We start from the raw sequence: 19,327 nt of genomic DNA on the forward strand, positions 1-19,327 counted from the left end.
CCGGCCCTGCCAGCCGAGCAGGCCAAGCATTTGGTTCCTTGTCCTACACTGACTTTCAATACTGCCAAGGAGTAAAGGAAGCTGACTCTTTTGGGGAGAGGTGAGGGATCATTTCCCAGGTTCTCTGTCCATCTCCCTCCGGCTCTGAAGAGAGGCTGTACTCTCAGCTCTGGCTCCCCGGTGGAGGATTTTTTTCCCCTTGGATAAAAGTTGCCTATCGTCTGGGAGAGGTGGCTATGTCAAGAAGCGGGACGTCTGTCCCATGGCAGCTGGCGCTTTGGAGACTTCTTAGAGTGGGTTGAGTCTCTCCAGCCGGCTTTCATGGGAGTGCTTTCCTACCTGCAGTTCCCTCTGAGGCCCTGCATTCGGGGCGGGCTGGGAAGGCCCTTCGAGAGGGAAGAACCATTTCAAATCAAGAACGTTCCCGAGGTGTGTGGTCAGAGGAACTCAGCTGTAGGCACTTTTCATCAAAGCCCTTTTGCTGATGGTATACTTTTATCCAACTGAGCTGAAGGGAGGGAGGGAGGGGGACTAGTGAAAAGCGCTGGGCTGGGGGCCAGGCTTCTGAAGCTCCAGGCTCTCTGTCTGGTCCAAAGGTTCTCAGAGGGTTGTGCCCCAGCCCAGCATCATCCCCATCACCGCAACTTTCAGAAATACAAATCCTTGGGCCCAGCCCAGAGCTACTGAATCAGAAACTTTGGGGTTGGGGTCCAGCAAGCCATTCTAACAAGGTCTCCAGGTGATTTTTTTTTTAACCTTTTATTATGAGAATTTTGAAACACAAAGTAGAATAATGCAATACACATCCATGTGCCCATTACAGAACTTCATCAATTGTCATCATTTTGCGAATCTTGCAGAAACAAGTGTTAATTATAATGAGATAAAACAGGATTCAAACTTCGCGGAAAAGAGTAAAATATAGTTTTTTTACTAACAAATGGTGAAGGTGGGCAGAATCACTGCATGGTCCAACATTCTCCATTCTGATGTTCGCCAGAGTCTGAGAACCACTGCTCTAGATATATGGCCTATTAGCGTTCAGTGGCTGTCTCCCATGGCCCTGGCCAGGAGGGGCCCCTAGACGTATCTCCTTTTCCTCCCTAGTTTCATAGACGCTTACATTCTTGCGATTGGCAGGCTTGTTGGTGCTACAAGCCAAGGCCAGGCATTTGAGATAAAGAAGGGCTTGTGTTAATTGCTAGTGGAGGATGACACAGATTTTCTTGTTGCTGAGTTTAACAAAACAAAGAAACTTTCACAGCCAGATGTGAATCTGTTTACTTAGCAGTCTCTGAAGCTGCCTCCCTTATCTGCCATATTCGTTTATCATAAGCTCAAGTTCCTCCGTTCCTCCTATGGTATTGGCGGCAAGAGCAAAGCAGAATACCTCGGCATCTTTCTAACATTTACAAGCAACCTTGGAATCCCCAGGGTGAAGGACTCTTTAGAAGTGAGTTATTTTTATTGGCTCAAAGCTTCACTGCAAATAAAGCAGTGTTTGCAGTCCGCAGAATAGACCTACTTAGAGACCTGTTCACACACCATGACAGTGAATTATTTTACTGGCTGCCAGAGGAGCAGAGTAAATAACTCCCAAGTGTCTGAAGCTTTACATACAAGATGGACAGCTCCCTACTCACTGGTGGCAGTTTTCTCTAATTGGGTATCAGGTTGTCTCAGTGGCTGAAACTCTGCTGTTTCCAAAACCTCTTGTCCCGGCACAGAGCTCCCAGGCTCCCAAACCAGAGAGCCAAACGTTTAACTTAGCAGACGTACTCAGGCTTGAAATCTGAGCCTTGAAAAGCCACTGTTTCAACAACTTTTGTTCAATTTCCTTTTCAATGCCTTATATTACACACTGAGCAGCTATTGTATGGAAACCAGGACAGCTCTGATTTCTCCTAATGCAGCAAGACTGAATGCCAAGCCAGAGACCAGCTCATCTAGAAAATCCGGAGTTGGGAATGAAGGGAAAAACACTTGGGGTGGCAGCATTTGGATTACTCTTCCCGGAGACTTTTATCACCTCTCAGCTATTTGTGTTAGGCTGCAAGTTTCAAATATTAACGGAGTTTGGTTTTGTTTTTCAGGCCCAACTGGAAGGCATTATTGCACCAAAGAAGTGATAATTTCCATATGGGTCTCAGCAAGCACTACTACCCCATCATAAGCCCTTTGTAATAAAAAGCTTCCTGAGTGAAGCCATACCCCTCCCCTGGTCCCACCTACGTATTTGTCAGAAGCCCCACCACCGCCCCAGTGTGGTGCAACACCTACGGTCTGGCAGCCAGGCTCCGGGCTGGACGACAGAAGGCAGTGTGGCCCAGGAAGTCTCTGTACGTGGCCAACCTTGGGATTTGCCAACTCCAACGGTGAGACTCAGAATGCACCCCTTTTGGCTGTATCCCTCTCAGGTGGAGCAGCTCCTTTCTCACTGTCACTCCATACTGTCACTTATTTCCAGCCACCCGAAGCTGCTTCTCTGCCCCGCAATTCATCTTGTCCCTTAACCCGGGCTCCTCTGGCCTCAGTCTTGCCCTAATTTGATGTCTTTTCATCATCCCTACTCCAGTGCAGTTCTGGTACCTCATTTTGGAGTTTTCGGTTTATACCGTATCATCTTATCCCCGCTTGCCAAGTCACTGGACCCCATCCTCCTTAGTTTTGGACTGCCTGGGTAGGAGGCAATGGCAGGGTCAAACCCATGGGTTTCGAGAAAGTAAACATGTGCTGGAAAGAAACACAGGTCACGGTGTCCACTGTGAGGTGCCTGGACCTCGGCTCCTCCCCCAGCACTGATTGGTTCACCTTGCTCTGCAGACAGTCAAACCCCAACCCTACAGCCTGACTAGCCCAGACCTCACTCTCAGTACTAATTATTCATGACTGGGCCACGGCCTGTAGACAACTGCATTTTACTATTCCTCATAAGCTAAACTCAGTTTGGAGGTTCAGGAGTCTTCTGATTTCATAGACCCAGACGACTAAATTAGTGACATAAATCCTTCATTCCAGGGCACACCAGCAGCTCAATGAGTGCCATCATTCAGTCACACTTCACAACTAGCATGACTAAGAAGGCACTAACATCTCCCCTCAGTTAGAAGGCCTCAAGTGCTCAGCGTTCTCTTGGAGAGGCGCTCGGGTCGGATACCCGTCCCGGCCAGGGCTTCCAGGCTCACTGGATGAACTGCAGTCCAACAAGAACAGCTGTGTTCCACTGAGTCAAACAAGCCCTCTACACTCTAATCTCAAATTTGAAGTCACAGCTTTTACCCTCATCCAGGTGTCCTGAGGAATTAATCCCCAGGTTCCACTAAAATGGCCTGTCTGTGCTCTGTCATTTTCATGGGAAAGAACTGTGGTCACTGAGACGTGCTAGTCCCATGACTCCTCGACAGTGCAGCACTCATGGTCTGTTAGGTTCCCCTAGCAGACTCAACGACGGACAACACAAGTTGCTGTGGCTTTTTCTTCGTATTTTAAAGCCTAGGCTCTGCGCGCGACATCCCTAAAGTTTTCTCCTTTTTACAGTTCTATCCCAAAGAGCTTCTGTTCTAAATTGCCTACTGCCGGTACAAAAGAGATACCACACTCCACATTTTCTAGACCTCAGGCCTGTTTCTGTCAGATATCTCCATTTGCTTGAGGAACTCACAGGGCTAATTCAAGTGTCCGAAGTTCCAGTGGACCCCGTCGCTGAGATCCTTGGGGGTGAGGGGCTTATCTTTATTTTCACTAGCACTGGTGAATGGTTTCAACTGTCAAATCTCAGAACAGATGCACCCATGGCCTTCGAAATGCCAACCGGGCATGAAGAAAACGAACAGAGTTTCTAACTGCATATTTTTGTAGAATTTAATAAACAACTTTTAAAATGTTACTGCTTATGTTTCAATTTCTTGTGTCTGTGTTTCTGCCCCTCTGAGTCACTGGTCTTCTTTTTGTTCCTGTTCCTATTTTTCACGTTGTGTGTTTCATAGTAGCGTACACCGACTTTTCTGGATCGTTGCTGCCGTGCTTCTCGCCTCCGCTGTAAAAAATGGCGCACACACACAAAGAGGGAGAACAACCAATCAAACACTGAAAGCCATAAAACAGGCCCCTCTGTTTCTCTGTGTTCTATTTCCACGCTGCTCCCACAACTACCGGAAGCAGCGCCAACAAGGGAGAGTTCACCTCACAGACCCAAGTCTGCACTTCCATTGTGACTTGTGAACACTCCAAGTTACAGATTGTCATTTGGTCCAACCCTCATCCAACGCTTGAATCTTTTCTCCTGAGCTCCTGACAAGTGGCCCTCTGGTCTAAGGCTGATCGCTCTGATAACAAGCTCTCCACCTCCGAAGATGGCCCCCTCCAGCTCTGGAGGGCCCAGTTACAGAGCTGAACTTCACAGAAGGCGGTGATCTGTCTGCCTACACAGCTCTGCTCCTCACGTGTCATTTCCCTGAGGCCACATAAACCCAGCGGACTCTTCCAAACAGTGGTCCACGTGTCTGGGGATAGTGATCAGGAATTCGTAAAACAAGACATAAACTCAAGGACCTTCATGCAGCAGCCCACTCCTTGATCCTGTTTCACTGACCTCAACTAGGTCACTTAGGACTGGGGTTTCTTTTTTTTTTTTAGCGGCATGCGGGCCTCTCACTGCTGTGGCCTCTCCAGCTGCGGAGCACAGGCTCCGGACGCGCAGGCTCAGCGGCCATGGCTCATGCGCCCAGCCGCCCCGCGGCATGTGGGATCTTCCCGGACCGGGGCACGAACCCGTGTCCCCTGCCTCGGCAGGCGGACTCTCAACCACTGCGCCACCAGGAAAGCCCCAGGACTGGGGTTTCTTGATTTCAACTCTAGACCATTAGTTTCTGCAAGAGTGAGTCTTAAGAAATGGACTTCCCCTCTCTACACCTGGGGGACGTTTCAGACCAAAGCACATACTTCCTTAGATGTAAGCGTCCTGCGAGCTTTGTTCGACTGCTCCTCCTCCCTCTGTGCCTTCCTCTTCTTTCCCTTTCTGGTAGGTGCTGGAAACGAAACACAAGCACACACAGAGGAAAGAAACAGGGATTTTTAAATTCAAAATGTGTCTGAATCCTAAGGTGGGAATGAGCTTGTGCTGGAGAAGGAAGGCAGAGGCCGGTGTGAAGGGAGTGTGGTGAACAGAGCAGAGCAAAGCAGGACGAGGCTGGAGGCTGCCAGACCTGGGGGTGCTGAGTGGCCTTGGCGGGGTTTGCGTTTGTCTTGAAAACACACTCAATGTAGGAGCTAGTAGTCCAACCACATAAAGAATAAATACATGAACCATCCTACCCCCAGAAAAAAATTTGTCTTCGGACCCACCCTTAGATTACAATGGTCATAATGTACTCTTAGGAGAGGAATTCTCCCAAATCACCCATTTAACCCCAAGACATGTGCAGAATAAAAAGAAGAAAAGCCAATTTGTGTGATAAATAGTAAGTGGAACCAGGGTTACCTGCCAGATATGATAAATATCTGTGTGGATGACAGTACAAGAGATACTTTGGAGATTAAACTTAGATTCCCCAATGTGCTAAAGATGCAAATCACATCTACATGATTTTAATAATTTAACTGTACCTGTATCTTCTACATCTTCTTCAGCTGTTCTTCTCTGTTCTTCGGATTTTGCAAAAACCACTTCACTCAGTCCCTTGGATATTCTGTAAGGGGAAGAGCAGAGCAATGAAGCCATCCAACATTCCCCCCCGCTGCCCACACAGGCGCTGACGCAGGGACCACGACAAGCTCGCAGATTAACGAAACCCCGCTGCCCCTTCACGTGGTTAACACCATCGGTAGAAGCAACATTGTTTTGGCGGCTCCTGGGCATTTGTAAAAGACAGAACTATCAATACTAAGCTTCTCATACTTCAGGCAGTTGAATTTGAAAAACGTACAGATCACTTTTAAAAAACGGCAATACCCTCCCCCGCCCTACAAACACACTGGCTCCAATCCTCATGGCAAGTTTCTGTGAAAGGAATGAGCAAACTGCAATTCGTGAGGAGATGAGGACGCTACCTGACTGCTGAAAACTTCTTAGCTTTGGCTTTGTTTAAAAACCTCTGGTACTTAGCAATCTTCTCATCCAGGGCTTGAATAACGGCCTTGGTGTTGCTTCCCGCGTGTTCTTCCTGGGACTTTGCGTAAGACCCTTCCTCTTCGTCTCCTTGGTGTTCCTGTTCCTCCTCCTCCTCCTCCCTCTCCGCGGAAAGGCTCTCCGGCTCTTCATCAATATCAGACATCTCCAGAGGAACAAGGTCATCCCCAGAAAACTGAGGCACCACGTTGATTTTGCCGAAGTTCTGCCGGACCCGCGCCACAATCAGCTGCATTTCTGAATCGGCGCCACCGTGGCCGGGCTCCTCTTTTTCCTTCTCAGTGATGGATTCCGACTCCTCACCCGCAGTGTCTGTGACGTCCTCTTCTGGGCTGTTCTGGGCTGTTTCTGTGGCCACTTCCAAAGGTGAGGAGGATGGAAGCTAGTCAGGCCAAGAAGGGGTGGGGTGAGGAGACAAATGGAATCAGAAAATGAAAAGTGAGTCCTTTTTTTTTTTTTTTTTTTTTTTTTTTTGGTGAGGGGAAGGCATGTGGGATCCTCCCGGACCGGGGCACGAACCCGCGTCCCCTGCGTCGGCAGGCGGACGCCCAACCACTGCGCCCCCAGGGCAGCCCGAGCCCCTTTTTAAATTTTATTTTATATTGGAGTACAGTTAGCAATGCTGTGTTAGTTTCAGGCGTACAGCACAGTGGGTCGGTTACACACACACATGTATCTATTCCTTTTCAGTTATTTCCTCATTTAGGTTATTACAGAATATTGAGCAGAGTTCCCTGCTGAATTTCTGAACTTCCATACCTTGCTCTCAAATGAGGCAGTCCTCTTCTCAGGACTAAGGGCAAGTATCGAAAGCAGGCACATCTGAGTCATACTGTTAATCTATTTTAAGTCAATGTGCATTAAACCCTGAACCCAGCATGGAAGGATCAGAGGAATACAGCTACGGTCCCAAAGGATGCGCCAACCCTGAGTATTTAGCCATCAAAACCAGTCAACTGTACACTGTAGACAGGGGAGGTTCCCTACACTGTTCCTGGGGACTGCAAGGAATGGGGGTTGCTGAGAAAGCACATCCCAAATGAGCACACACCTTGGGACTTCCCTGGCCGTCCAGTGGTTAAGACTCCATGCTCCCAAGGCAGGGGGCACGGGTTCAATCCCTGGTCATAGAACTAAGATCCCACACACAGCATGGCCAAAAAAGAAAAGGGTAATTCCAAATGAGCGCACACCGTAACAGAAGAATGAAGGCCCAGCTGAATGCTGAGGGCGATCGCAGCACTAGTTTAGAAAGTGTGAGGGCAGAGGAGAGGCACTGAGGAGGCACCTCAAAGGAAGGAAGGTGTGAGGCAAGAGGAGGGAACCTCCTAGGAGCTCAGAACGAGCCCGAGGCGGCCTGTTTCGGGGCAGGGGCGGAGGGAGCGTGGGCTGGCGGCGCGAGCCCTCACGCGGCCGGCGCGATTGCGCACTCACAGCTGAGGCTCGCAGAACTCAAGGGATTTCCCGAAGGCGAAGGTGGCTGCGCGAAGCACTAACTGCGACAGGAATCCACGAGGTTCAGGAAACTGTGTACAATTCGTATGTACGTTTCCGTGCATTTTTCTGGTAAGGTGGATTTCAGCCTTCGGATTCTCAAGGGGGTTGCTGCCACCACCAAAAAGAGGAAAGGAGGAGAGTCACGGAGCGGGGGCGGGGGACGACGGACATTGACCATCTCAAGTTAACGACTAGACGTGGAGGAAGAGTTAGAGAAAGCCCACCGTTCCCACGCAGGGCCACACGGGAGCAGGGGCGGCCTCTTTGGGTCAGAGGCCACGGCCACGTGGCCCGCCCGCGACGTCCTCCCAGAGCCACGACACACCAGGCTCGCTCCGCCTCGCGTGCTGCTCCCCATGCCTGCAACGCTCGCCTCTCGTGACACCTGCGGAGCTCCTGCCTCCCATCACTAGGGCCCCCCCTCAAAGGCCACTTCCTCAGAGGCCGTCCCTGACCACCCCAGGTACGAGGCACTGCTCTGTCTCCCACAAACCCCTAACCCTGCTTTAGCCTTCCTGACAGCAATCAGTACGTTACATCCGTATCTGCTTACTACGTGACTCCCTGCAGGACGATAAAAGTGGGCATTTGGTCCTTGACCCCCAGTTCCTGGCACAAGAGCTCCTAAAACCCTTGGAATCTCCCGGGTTAAGACAGGGGTATCTTGCTTTTGTCATTTGTAATAAGCCCCTCTCCCCCAGAGTTATGCTAATGAGATGACTGTGGTGGGACCTCGCTTCAGACTGGGGGCTGGTCACCGGAGAGCCCAAGCAATTGCTGAGAGGGCTGGAGACTGAGTTCAATCACCAGTGGCTGATGATCTAGTCAACCGTGCCCACATAATGAAGGCTGAACTTACACACCTTGCATACAAACCCTTAAGGACGGACGGGCTCTGGGGAGCTTCTCGGTTGGTGAACACATTGACGTGCTGGGAGGGTGGCCTGCCTGGAGAGGGCATGGAAACTCCACACCACCCTCTACCCCATACTTTGCCCTATGCACCTCTTCCATTTGGCTGTTCCCGACTTGTATCTTTTGTAATAAACCGGTAGTCATAAGCAAACCACTTTCCTGAGTTCCGTGAGTCTTTTCAGCAAATTATCAAACCTGGGAACCTCTGAATTTGTAGTCAGCTGGGCAGAAGTGTGGGTAGCCTGAGAACCCCATCTGCAGCTGGCATCTGAAGTTGGGGTAGTCTTGTGGGACTCAGCCCTTAATCTGTGGGGTCCGCATTAACTCTGGAAGTTACTGGACACCCAGTTGGTGTCAGAGGCTTGCATAATAGGTATGGAAAAACGAAAGCTATTTGGTATCAGAAAACACCAAATACTCCTCCACTGGCACGTGTATGCGTGCGTGTGTACGTGTGTGTGTATACGTGCAGGAGGGCAGGGCCTCGTCCCGCAGTACTGGTTGTTCGGCGGTTTCAGTGGGGAGAAGGGAAAAGGTTGAGTAACATCAGTTTCAGATATGTTGATTTTGAAATGCTGGAGAAAATATTCAAAATGGAAATTTATGGCTGACAATGGAAACTCTGGGAATGGAGCCCGGTGAGAGAAAACCAGAGAAATATGGACCCAAAAGACTAGCATGGAAGCAGAACTTAAAGCCACTTCTTCAAGAGACTTGGCTGAGCTCCGACAAAGACCCTAGAAATAGACAGGCAAAGTGCCAAAGTTGGAGCCCTGAACAGTCCACTGCCGGGGGAAGGACATGGAACAGTAGGGAAGCTTTTCAATCTAGCCCAGAGGCCCCAAACCTAAGACTTTCCCTGAGCATCCACTGTACCACTCTCCTTTCCCACCCGACCACGAGCTTCTTGAGGGCAAGGACCATGTTCATTATTCCTATGCTCCCAGTTCCTGGCACATGGTTGGGCATAATGTCCATGAAACAAAAGCATCTTGGAAATGCCTGTTCTTCAAGCAGAAGAAAAGACACGAAAACCACAGGAGCACTCACATTTAATGAGCCCTCCTTTCTCAAGGCCCTGAAAACTGGCATTTACACTCACGCTTCTATCATACATCTACTTCCTGGTCACCACCCCACCAGGTCACAGCAGTGGCACCCTGGGATGGGAGACACTGCAGTTGAAAGTTCTACCCTAAAGGGAAAAGACGGTGGTCCAAAGACACACCACACCCAGGTCAGTAACCATGCTTCCCGAGACAGGGGTCCACCCTTCTCTTACCTGGGGGGCTACAGGGGGCTCTGCATTGGGCGGCTTGACAAAGAAAGGAATCCGGCCCCTCTGCCAGTCATTGAGGACCATCTTCCCCACAGTCCGCACGTCAGGCTCTCCACCCTGAAATGTCGCAGGAAGAGGCCCAATTAAATTCAAACAAGAAAACCACCTCCTGGTTTGGAAGCACGGCGGCGGTCCCAGTTGGCACCATCTACCTGCCAAGTTTCGCACTTCATACTGCTCACACACGCATATACAAAAGGTCCACACCACACACGCACACACCTGCAGCACGTCCCAGTCTGAATTCTCACAAATCCTGGCTTACCTTCAATAACTTCCCTGTCCGGAAAGCTAGCTTCTCAAGAAAGTCCTCAGCGTTCTCCCAAGAATCAATTTTGTACGTCTTGCTGATATATTCTGGCTTTGCTCGTTCAAGTACAGCACCAATGTGGTCTTCAGGAGTCTTAATTTTCTCAACTTGAACCTAAATGTTCACAGGAAAGCTCTTGTTTACAAACTTGATTACGGGAGGAGTGAAGTTCCCAGTGTTCTCTGTAACCATATCTGAAAACAGATTTCAATGCCTCCAAGCAAGCAGGGCCTGGCACGAGCTTGGCCTGGAGGTGGCGAGATGCGGTTGGCTGAAAGGAGCGCCATGGACAGCCGACCGCAGCCGTGGAGCCCAGAACTCAGCTCTAACCTCGGCTCACCACAAACTGACAGTGTGACTTCCGCAAGTAGTTTAAACTGGAACCCTTCGTGCTACTGACTTGCAGAAATGGTTAAAAGTCCACCCATCCCAGGACACAAAGAGAAGGGAACAGTTTAAGAAAGAAGGGGAGGAACCGTACAGGATGCACAGCCAGAAGCACTGGTTAAGGTTAAGTGGAACCATTTAAAGCTCTCGGTCGTCTTCAGAAACAAGTGAGGAAATGACCGAGTTCCAAAATGACTCAACCCGTAAACCCATAAAGATGAATTATCTCTAAACATAAACAGGCCCTGCTTCCCTTTGGAGCCCGTGTGTAAACGACAAACTCTTTTGTGGGATGACATTGACCAGATATGCCCACGGTTCCACTAACTCCTCAAACAGGCTTAAGTGGAATGGAGAGACTGCCCTGTTCAGTGTCATGTTCCTCAAGTTTGGTCAGACAGGCTGACCCCAAACTGTCTGCTGATTGAGTAAAAAGCAAAGGTATCCAGAGTTCCCCACAGAGCGCTGGCCCCAAAAGGCAAACAAAGAGCCTCTCGGAACCAAAATACTCACGACTCCTTTCAGCACAATGTCCGTCTCTGAGTCCTCAGAGGGGTAAACCACACCGGGACAGTCGATAAGGAATATCCGGCGCATCAAGGTAATATACTGCCAGACCTGAAAAGCAGAGACTTCCCCAGGTCAACCCCTGAAAGCGATTTCACAAAGCCCTGATGCTCAAGAAACCGGAGAGGGGGTAGCGGTCAGAGAGGAGCAGCCTGCTGTGTAATGAAGCTCCAAAGCCCCTCCTCTCTTTGGGCTGCGCATGAGGCACTTCCACGAGGCATAAACCGTAGTCTCCAACAGCTAAGGGTCTAAAAATAATGCAGAGGCAGGATCTCCATCTAGTATTGTGCAATAATGTCCAGTAAAGCTTTTTCTGATTTTTAAAAGTACTCCTGGAAGCTTGATACTGCTTGGCCCCTGTTCCTTTCAGCAGAACCATGGTGCTCCCCAAATACCCTGTGTTCCAGGGTAGGACCCCCAACTAACAGAATCTACCCTAAAATTGAATTTTCTTTCTTAACCCAGGCACCAAATATTCTTGGGTTAGTTTTGTTTATCAAAGCAAAAGGCTGGAGTGACAATTTAAAACAGACTCAAACGGCACGTACCGAACCATGCCAGAGTCAGGCAGTGGTACACAAAGTACTCTTAGTCTTATCAAGAAGGGCAGAAACAGCTCCAGAACGCTGCCAACTATTATATGGAGACTAAACTCCCAATGGCGATCTTCACCCAAGAGAAGCAGATAGACATCTCCACGTCCTGAATTATCACCCTCCATGGAAATAAAGTAAGTCAAAGCAAATAAGACCCCCTTGAGCCAGACATACCTTTGTTTCACCTGCAATGGGGGCCACATTGCAAACTTTCTTGGAGCGCAGTGTGTTTATGACAGAGCTCTTGCCAACATTTGGATAGCCAATGAACCCCACGCTGATCTGTTTCTTGTCAGTGTGCAACTGTTCAAAAACGAAGAATAAACACCACATACATGCAGAGTGAACATCCCATGGGACAAACAGGTTGTGTTACTTTGCTGCCATAAAGAATACAGTACAAAACTACTGCTACGACTTGATTTCAAACCCAGACACGCACCACCTGCAGAGTCCGAGTGGGCTGCATACACACACGCATTAATAAATCAGAGGTGAGTCAGCTCCTCGGTCACTCATGTGAAATTGCTCTTGAATGTTTTAAGGTTAAAAGTACGTAGGTTGAGAAACAAAGGAAGAAATAGCTTGTTAGTCGTCAATTTAGAAGAACACCATCCACTGATAAAATGTCTTCAGGGAAGAGAACCTTAGCAGATGCAGCAACCGGCAATCCCATGACCCATCCCTCTTCTTCTCTGCTCAACATATTTTGCATTTTCACTGCTAAAAGTAAACAACAAAAGAAAAGAAAGGCAGCTTCAAAAACTAGATCACTGGGTGAAAGTCTCAAAGAGGCAGAGCTCAGGAAGAGTCTACAAACGGATGGGGACTTCTGACTAGAGACGGACGGTGGACTGCACATCCCTGCCCACCTCGTTCCCTCCACAAACTCCACTGGAACCACAGCCGTGGGAATTAACACACACACACCCATAGAGCCAAACATATAAAACCAAAGCACGTGCTGGAGATGAGACAGAACAAACTAATGTGTGATATTAACAGAAGACTAGCAGTTAAAAAGTAGTATCTAACTTGGCCCCACTACAAAATATGAAAGCTGCATGGCTGCAAAGGTAGAAAAACTAAAAATGCAGCAAATATACTGCCAATGAATCACAAAAGACCTTGGGAATCAGCAGTACAGACCCCTCTAAGGGTGGGACTGAAATCCAGAAGACTGACCAGTGGACCGTCTATAGAAATAGTCACACCTCTCCTTCCCCTCCCTCGCCTGGCATGGGTGCCCAACTTCTCTACCCCAGAGCCTTAGGAGAGATAATGACTCTTTTGAAACCCTGCATGTCTGAAAATATCTTTAATTTTCAGACCTGAAAGGGACCCTAGATTTAGAGATAACAGTAATTGAAAGCAAGTGTTCCCAGAGTGATTAGTTGAAAGTCTAAACACTGAATAGTACAACCCCAGCCTCCTACTCCCACTGAGTTCCCAGAACCCTGGCAGCCAGGTCTATATACGCCCAAGCTGGAGACAGGAAGACTCCCTTCTAGGGAAACTCACAGGCCCAGGAGTAAAGACCTACAGACGGGACTTCCCTGGTGGCCCAGTGGTTGGGACACCGCGCTTCCACTGCAGGGTACACGGGCTCGATCCCTGGTTGGGGAACTAAGATCCCACATGCCGTGCAGTGCGGCCCAAACAAAAAACAAACAAAAAGCCCACCCTACAGACACTGACATCTAGAGTGTCCCCCAACAAAACACTGGGTTTCTGCCCAGTCACCTACAGTGAAATCTCTCATTCAACAAGCCCACTCCCTGCATAAAGTCTCTCTAGCCTTTTTTTGGTGGCTCACTCTTCAATGAGTGGAGAACCAAGAATAACCAGACATCTGAAGTGTGACTCTAGTAGAAAAGACAGAAAAACAGCAACTTGGAGGAAACAGTGTCAACGTACGAAAAAGTAGAGGAAAATTTCCAAATACCACTATCATTGTTCTCAGAGACAGAGAAGCCAGTGCACCCGTGAAACAAGAACAGGCTATAAAAGGGAGCAGGGCAATTCATAAACAAGAGCTTTCAGAAATCACAAATTAAAAGTGAGACGCAAAATAAAGTTTGCGATAGAACAGCTAAATGATCAAGTCAAGGAAACTTCCCAGAAAACGGGGTAAAATGTCATAAATGTGCTGAAACAAAGAAAAGATAAGAAAATTCAAGAACTGGGAATTCCCTGGCAGTCCACTGGTTCGGACTCTGCGCTTCCACTGCAGGGGGCACGGGTTCCATCCCTGGTAAGGGAACTAAGATCCCACAAGCCGCGAGGCGAGGCCAGAAAAAAAAGAATGGAAATTCAAGAATTAAACCAGGACATAAAACCAAATTCCTGAACAAGAACAGAGATGAATGGGGGCATATGGCGTGGGGTGGTTTCCAAAAAACAGTATAGGACAAATAACGGACTAGAAGTCCCGTCCATGCCTAGCTCACTGAACAATAAAAGACCCACCTTAGAGCACATCATTGGGACATTGTAAAACAGGAACTTTTTTCAAAAAGATCCCAGCCACAGAGGATTAGGAGTCCGAACGGTCTCAGATTTCTCAGTGGCAACATCGGAAGCCAGAAAACAATGCAATGTGGTGCCTTCAACATTCTAAGAAACGGTGTGAGGGTAGTATGAAGAAATTTACAGAATGCAAGGTCTCAAAAAATGTTCCTCCCAAGCACTCCTTTTCAGAAAGCTTTTGGAAAACAGGTTCCATCGAAAGGAAGGAGTAAACCAAGAAAGAAGAGGGATCCAATGAACAAGGACAACACAGGGAACAGCCATGGGAATCCCCCATTCAGAGGACGGGGAAAGGAAATCCCAGGAAGACCCGGCTGCAGCCTGGGGAGCAGCCAGTCCACCTGGAAGGGAGGCGCCACACACTCTGAAAGTTCCCACGCTACCAGAGGACTTGGTGATATGCCAGTGACCAATGAAACGGAGTTAATTAACACCAGATAAAACAGGAGGTCCTACTAGAAAGGAATTAAACTCATAGCACTGTGCACCAGCAAGGACTGACACTTCAGTCATAATAACCTAAACACTAAATGAGTAATAGTTTAGCCAAATGTCGTACAAGGACAGAGGGGGTGGAGAGGGAGGACGGGGGTAAGAAACCTAACCCTCATTTTCCATAGTAGGAACTTAACAAATACGTAAAACTGAGGGGGGTGTGAGATCAAGAAACAGATTCATAAGCATATATAAAAAATATGGAAAAAAACACCAGAAGTAACAGCTATGAGTTGGACGAGTTCCTTCTGGGAAGTGGGGAAGGGTGGGACAGAGGACAGGCGTCCTTTGTTAGAAGCCAAGTAAGATTAAATGAACACACAAATACAAAGTTGCAGGTACAGAACGTGAAGCTGCGAGAACACGTGCTTTCAGGGCCTCCCTGAGGAACTAGCACCTGACCAGGGATCCGAGGCGGGGGTTCGGCAGGGTGCCTCCCAGGCAGAGGGAAGAGAAATGCACAGCCCGGGAGCCCAGAGTGGGGATACACTGTGGGGAGGGGGCCCGTCGTCATCATCGAGCAGAGGGTGGACCATCCGGTGCCAGGGACACGGCAGAAAGGGAAGCGACGTTTGTCAGGGATGGGGGTACAGGCTGAGCTACAGAGTATTTCAGAATCCCTGAGGCTCTGTGAGTGTTCACATCTCCAGAACACACTGTCCTCACTACCGAGAAGATGTGGAAGGTGAGGCTGGTAACTCTCTGACACACCCTGGGAAGAGAAATTCTCACACAAACCCACAGCTGTCCAACTCCAGGGGGGACAGGTCAGGTCGCAATACCTTTCCAAACTGCCGCAGAAGCTGAATAAATGCTCCTTTGCCAAAGGAGTTAGTAAGACTTGCGTGGAAAGCAAGTGTCGGGTAATCTTGGGAGAGGATGGCAACCCATCGTTTCTAAAGGGAGAAAAGAAAAGAAGCTGGTAAACTGTGAGCTGTTTATTTACAACATAGGAAGAACCAGAGCTTGAATAACAGGAGGTACTTCAAATACACAGTTGTCTAAGGAAGATGTTAGCTGTCAGTCTTTGAAATATTTTTTTCAAGTATGACAGTTGATGCTTTGTCTTTTTTTTTTTTAATTTATTTATTTTTGGCTGCGTTGGGTCTTCGTTGCTGCGCGCGGGCTTCCTCTAGTTGTGGTGAGCGGGGGCTACTCTTCGTTGCGGTGTGCAGGCTTCTCAACACGGTGGCTTCTCTTGTCACAGAGCACGGGCTCTAGGCCCATGGGCTTCAGTAGTCGTGGCACGCAGGCTCAGTAGCTGTGGCACTCGGGCGTGGCTGCTCCACGGCACGTGGGATCTTCCAGACCAGGGCTCGAACCTGTGTCCCCTGCATCGGCAGGCGGATTCTTAACCACTGTGCCACCAGGGAAGCCTGTCTTTTGTCTTGTAAACACAAAACAATATTCCAAAAATGCCTTCACTGCTACTAAATGCAACCAGTGTAACATAATGTGAAACAGACCTGAGGACTCGGCAGGTCTCTTCTGAAGGGCGTACACCATTCATCCTATGGGCACGACAGCTGTCCCACTGCCAACCATCAAGGGTCAAAGGTAACTGCCCGGGACGTCCCTGGTGGCGCAGTGGTTAAGAATCCGCCTGCCAATGCAGGGGACACGGGTTCGATCCCTGGTCTGGGAAGATCCCACATGCCGCGGAGCAACTAAGCCCGTGTGCCACAAAAAAAAAGACCCAATGTAGCCAGAAATAAATGAAATAAAAAAAAAAAAAAAAAAGGTAACGGCCCATCATCAATGAAGCTGATTTTAGTTTTGTTTTCGATGAGGACACTTGAATGACTACACCCTCAATAGTGCAACACCTTAACTGCTGCCCCAACTCCCAGAGACCACGACACTGACTTATTCGTGGGTGACTCAGAGCCTGCAGAAGCCGTGTGGCCTTGGTCATCTGTTCTGCATTAGCAACTGTACTTACCGTTGCCCAGGTTGGAACAAGGTCACATTTGTTAAGAACAAAAATGAGGTGTTTCCAGGGTTTCTCCTTTTTCAAGTAAGTCTCAATGTGAGGGGAACGGGTACCCATTGGATCTCTAGCATCAAGAACTTGAACTACAACATCTGATGAATCTATCACCTGCAAATTCAAAGAGGCAAAAGTGACTTGCTACAGGAGCACAAGGGCAAAATGAAAGAGAGAAGACATTTAGGGGAACCTGGGAAAAATAAAGCAACAATAGAGATAACCTCTCAACGGTCTTATGAGGAGAGCAGGTGGTGGCCAATCTCAAAGCCCAGGGATCAGTACTCAAAAAATTGTTTTCATCCTGTGAGTATCTGAAACTTGTTGAATTCCAAATAGAACTAGCTTGCATGAAACCAGTCTATTTCACGACTGCTATGTATTAGTGAGCAGAACCATTTACTTCTTTTTTTAAAAAATATTTTATTTATTTATTTGGTTGCTGCAGTTCGAGGGCTCCTTAGTTGCAGCAGGCTCCTTAGTTGTGGCATGCGAACTCTTAGTTGCTGCATGCATGTGGGATCTAGTTCCCTGACCAGGGATCGAACCCAGGCCCCCTGCACTGGGAGTACAGAGTCCTATCCACTGCACCACCAGGGCAGTCCCTCATTTACTTCTTAGACCTCTAAGCTTCCATGTTATAGATTTTGAGTATTTTACAAAAAAACTAAAAAATTTTGTTTGCTTTCATGGTACTAGTTTCCTATCATGTTATATTTAATTACGTGACTATGCTTGAAAGTCTTCATTACCGAGAATATTACTTGAGTGTGGACCTAAAACTCAGTCAGCTGAAGAGAACTAGACTGGGACTCAGGAGACACAAAGCCTCTTGTACTAACTACCTTGGTAAGCTGGGGAAGGTATTCAAGCTTTCTAGACTTGAATTCTCACCTGTAAAATGAGAGGGCTGGACTAAGTAACTCAAAAATTCTCATGCAGCTCTAACCATGTATAATAAATCTCAACAGGAATATCATTTTAGCAGGTAATCCAAAGAAATATTAACAGAGAATATGTGAATCTATGCAATGTGGTTATTACTATTATATGAGTAATAAAAAATTGCGGTTATCTAGAACAATGGTAGTACGTGCACAGACATATCCATCCTGGAGGTGGAATTTGTATTGACAGAGCTTCAATAGATCCAAGTCAGTTTTCTCATATAAGATCATGAAAGCCAAAGGAACCACTCAGTGAGACAGAATTTAAAGTCTTACCTTGTAGAGTTCACCCCATATTCTTTTAGACTGTCCCTTTTTATATATCTCTTCTTGGGCTTCATTTCTAAATAAGAAAAGACCCAAACTGAGCAAATGAAGCACTATAAAGATTAAAAGGATGTTTTAGGGAAAAAACCATGTGCCAAGGGAAAGCGGTATCAAAACTAGTATCAACATCACTAATTATTAGAGAAATGCAAATCAAAACTACAATGAGGGGCTTCCCTGGTGGCGCAGTGGTTGAGAGTCCGCCTGCCGATGTAGGGGATATGGGTTCGTGCCCCGGTCCGGGAAGATTCCACGTGCCGCGGAGCGGCTGGGCCAGTGAGCCATGGCTGCTGAGCCTGCGCGTCCGGAGCCTGTGCTCCGCAACGGGAGAGGCCACAACAGTGAGAGGCCCGCGTACCGCAAGGAAAAAAAACAAACCTACAATGCGGTATCACTTCACTCCGGTCAGAATGGCCATCATCAAAAAATCTATAAACAATAAATGCTGTAGAGGGTGTGGAGAAAAGAGAAGCCTCCTACACCGTTGGTGGGAATGTAGATTGGTACAGCCACTATGGAGAACAGTATGGAGGTCCCTTAAAAAACTAAAAATAGAGCTACCATATGACCCAGCAATCCCACTCCTAGGCATATATCCAGAGAAAACCATAATTCGAAAGGATGCGTGCACCCTGATGTTCACTGCAGCCCTATTTACAATAGCCAGGACGTGGAAGCTACCTAAACATTCACTGACAGAGGAACGGATAAACAAGATGTGGTACACATACAGAATGGAATATTACTCATCCATAAAAAGGAATGAAATAGTGCCATCTGCAGAGATGTGGATGGACCCAGAGATTGTCATACAGAAGTAAGTCAGAAAGAGAAAGACAAATATCGTATAATACCATTTATATGTGGAATCTAGAAAAATGGTACAGATGAACTTATTTGCAAAGCAGAAATAGAGTCACAGCTGTAGAAAACAAACTTATGGTTACCAAGGGGGGAAGGGGGGGTAGGATGAATTGGGAGATTGCGATTGACATATATACACTACTATGTATAAAATAGATAACTAGGGCTTCCCTGGTGGCGCAGTGGTTGAGAATCCGCCTGCCGATGCAGGGGATGCGGGTTCGTGCCCCCGTCCGGGAAGATCGCACATGCCGCGGAGCGGCTGGGCCCATGAGCCATGGTCGCTGAGCCTGTGCGTCCAGAGCCTGTGCTCCGCAGCGGGAGAGGCCAAAACAGTGAGAGGCCCGCGTACCGCAATAAAAAAAAAAATTAAAAAAAAAAAGATAACTAATGAGAATCTACTGTACAGCACAGGGGACTCTACTCAATGCTCTGTGGTG

At 48.1% G+C, this 19,327-nt stretch overlaps 2 protein-coding genes across 2 annotated transcripts in view; one reads left to right on the forward strand and one right to left on the reverse strand.

Moving 5' to 3' along the window:
- Positions 1-3,883, forward strand: part of DNALI1 (dynein axonemal light intermediate chain 1) — an 8,937-nt gene extending 5,054 nt beyond the window's left edge. Inside the window, 1 exon segment of the mRNA XM_024738804.1 lies at positions 2,094-3,883. Within this exon segment, the coding sequence (XP_024594572.1) occupies positions 2,094-2,129 (36 nt within the window). The 3' untranslated portion in view covers positions 2,130-3,883.
- GNL2 (G protein nucleolar 2) overlaps positions 3,845-19,327 on the reverse strand; it is a 26,411-nt gene continuing 10,928 nt past the window's right edge. The window contains exons 6-16 of the mRNA XM_024738803.1: positions 17,973-18,039; positions 16,705-16,863; positions 15,545-15,658; positions 11,913-12,041; positions 11,089-11,193; positions 10,144-10,302; positions 9,822-9,935; positions 6,049-6,509; positions 5,605-5,687; positions 4,942-5,027; positions 3,845-4,036 (exon numbers count right to left, since the gene is read on the reverse strand). Coding sequence (XP_024594571.1) covers positions 3,884-4,036; positions 4,942-5,027; positions 5,605-5,687; positions 6,049-6,509; positions 9,822-9,935; positions 10,144-10,302; positions 11,089-11,193; positions 11,913-12,041; positions 15,545-15,658; positions 16,705-16,863; positions 17,973-18,039 — 1,630 coding nt within the window. The 3' untranslated portion in view covers positions 3,845-3,883. The remainder of the gene's footprint in view (positions 4,037-4,941; positions 5,028-5,604; positions 5,688-6,048; positions 6,510-9,821; positions 9,936-10,143; positions 10,303-11,088; positions 11,194-11,912; positions 12,042-15,544; positions 15,659-16,704; positions 16,864-17,972; positions 18,040-19,327) is intronic.

This window comes from Neophocaena asiaeorientalis, unplaced genomic scaffold (genome assembly GCF_003031525.2).
Source record: "Neophocaena asiaeorientalis asiaeorientalis breed wild unplaced genomic scaffold, Neophocaena_asiaeorientalis_V1.1 scaffold106, whole genome shotgun sequence".
In the NCBI taxonomy this organism is placed as follows: domain Eukaryota; kingdom Metazoa; phylum Chordata; class Mammalia; order Artiodactyla; family Phocoenidae; genus Neophocaena; species Neophocaena asiaeorientalis.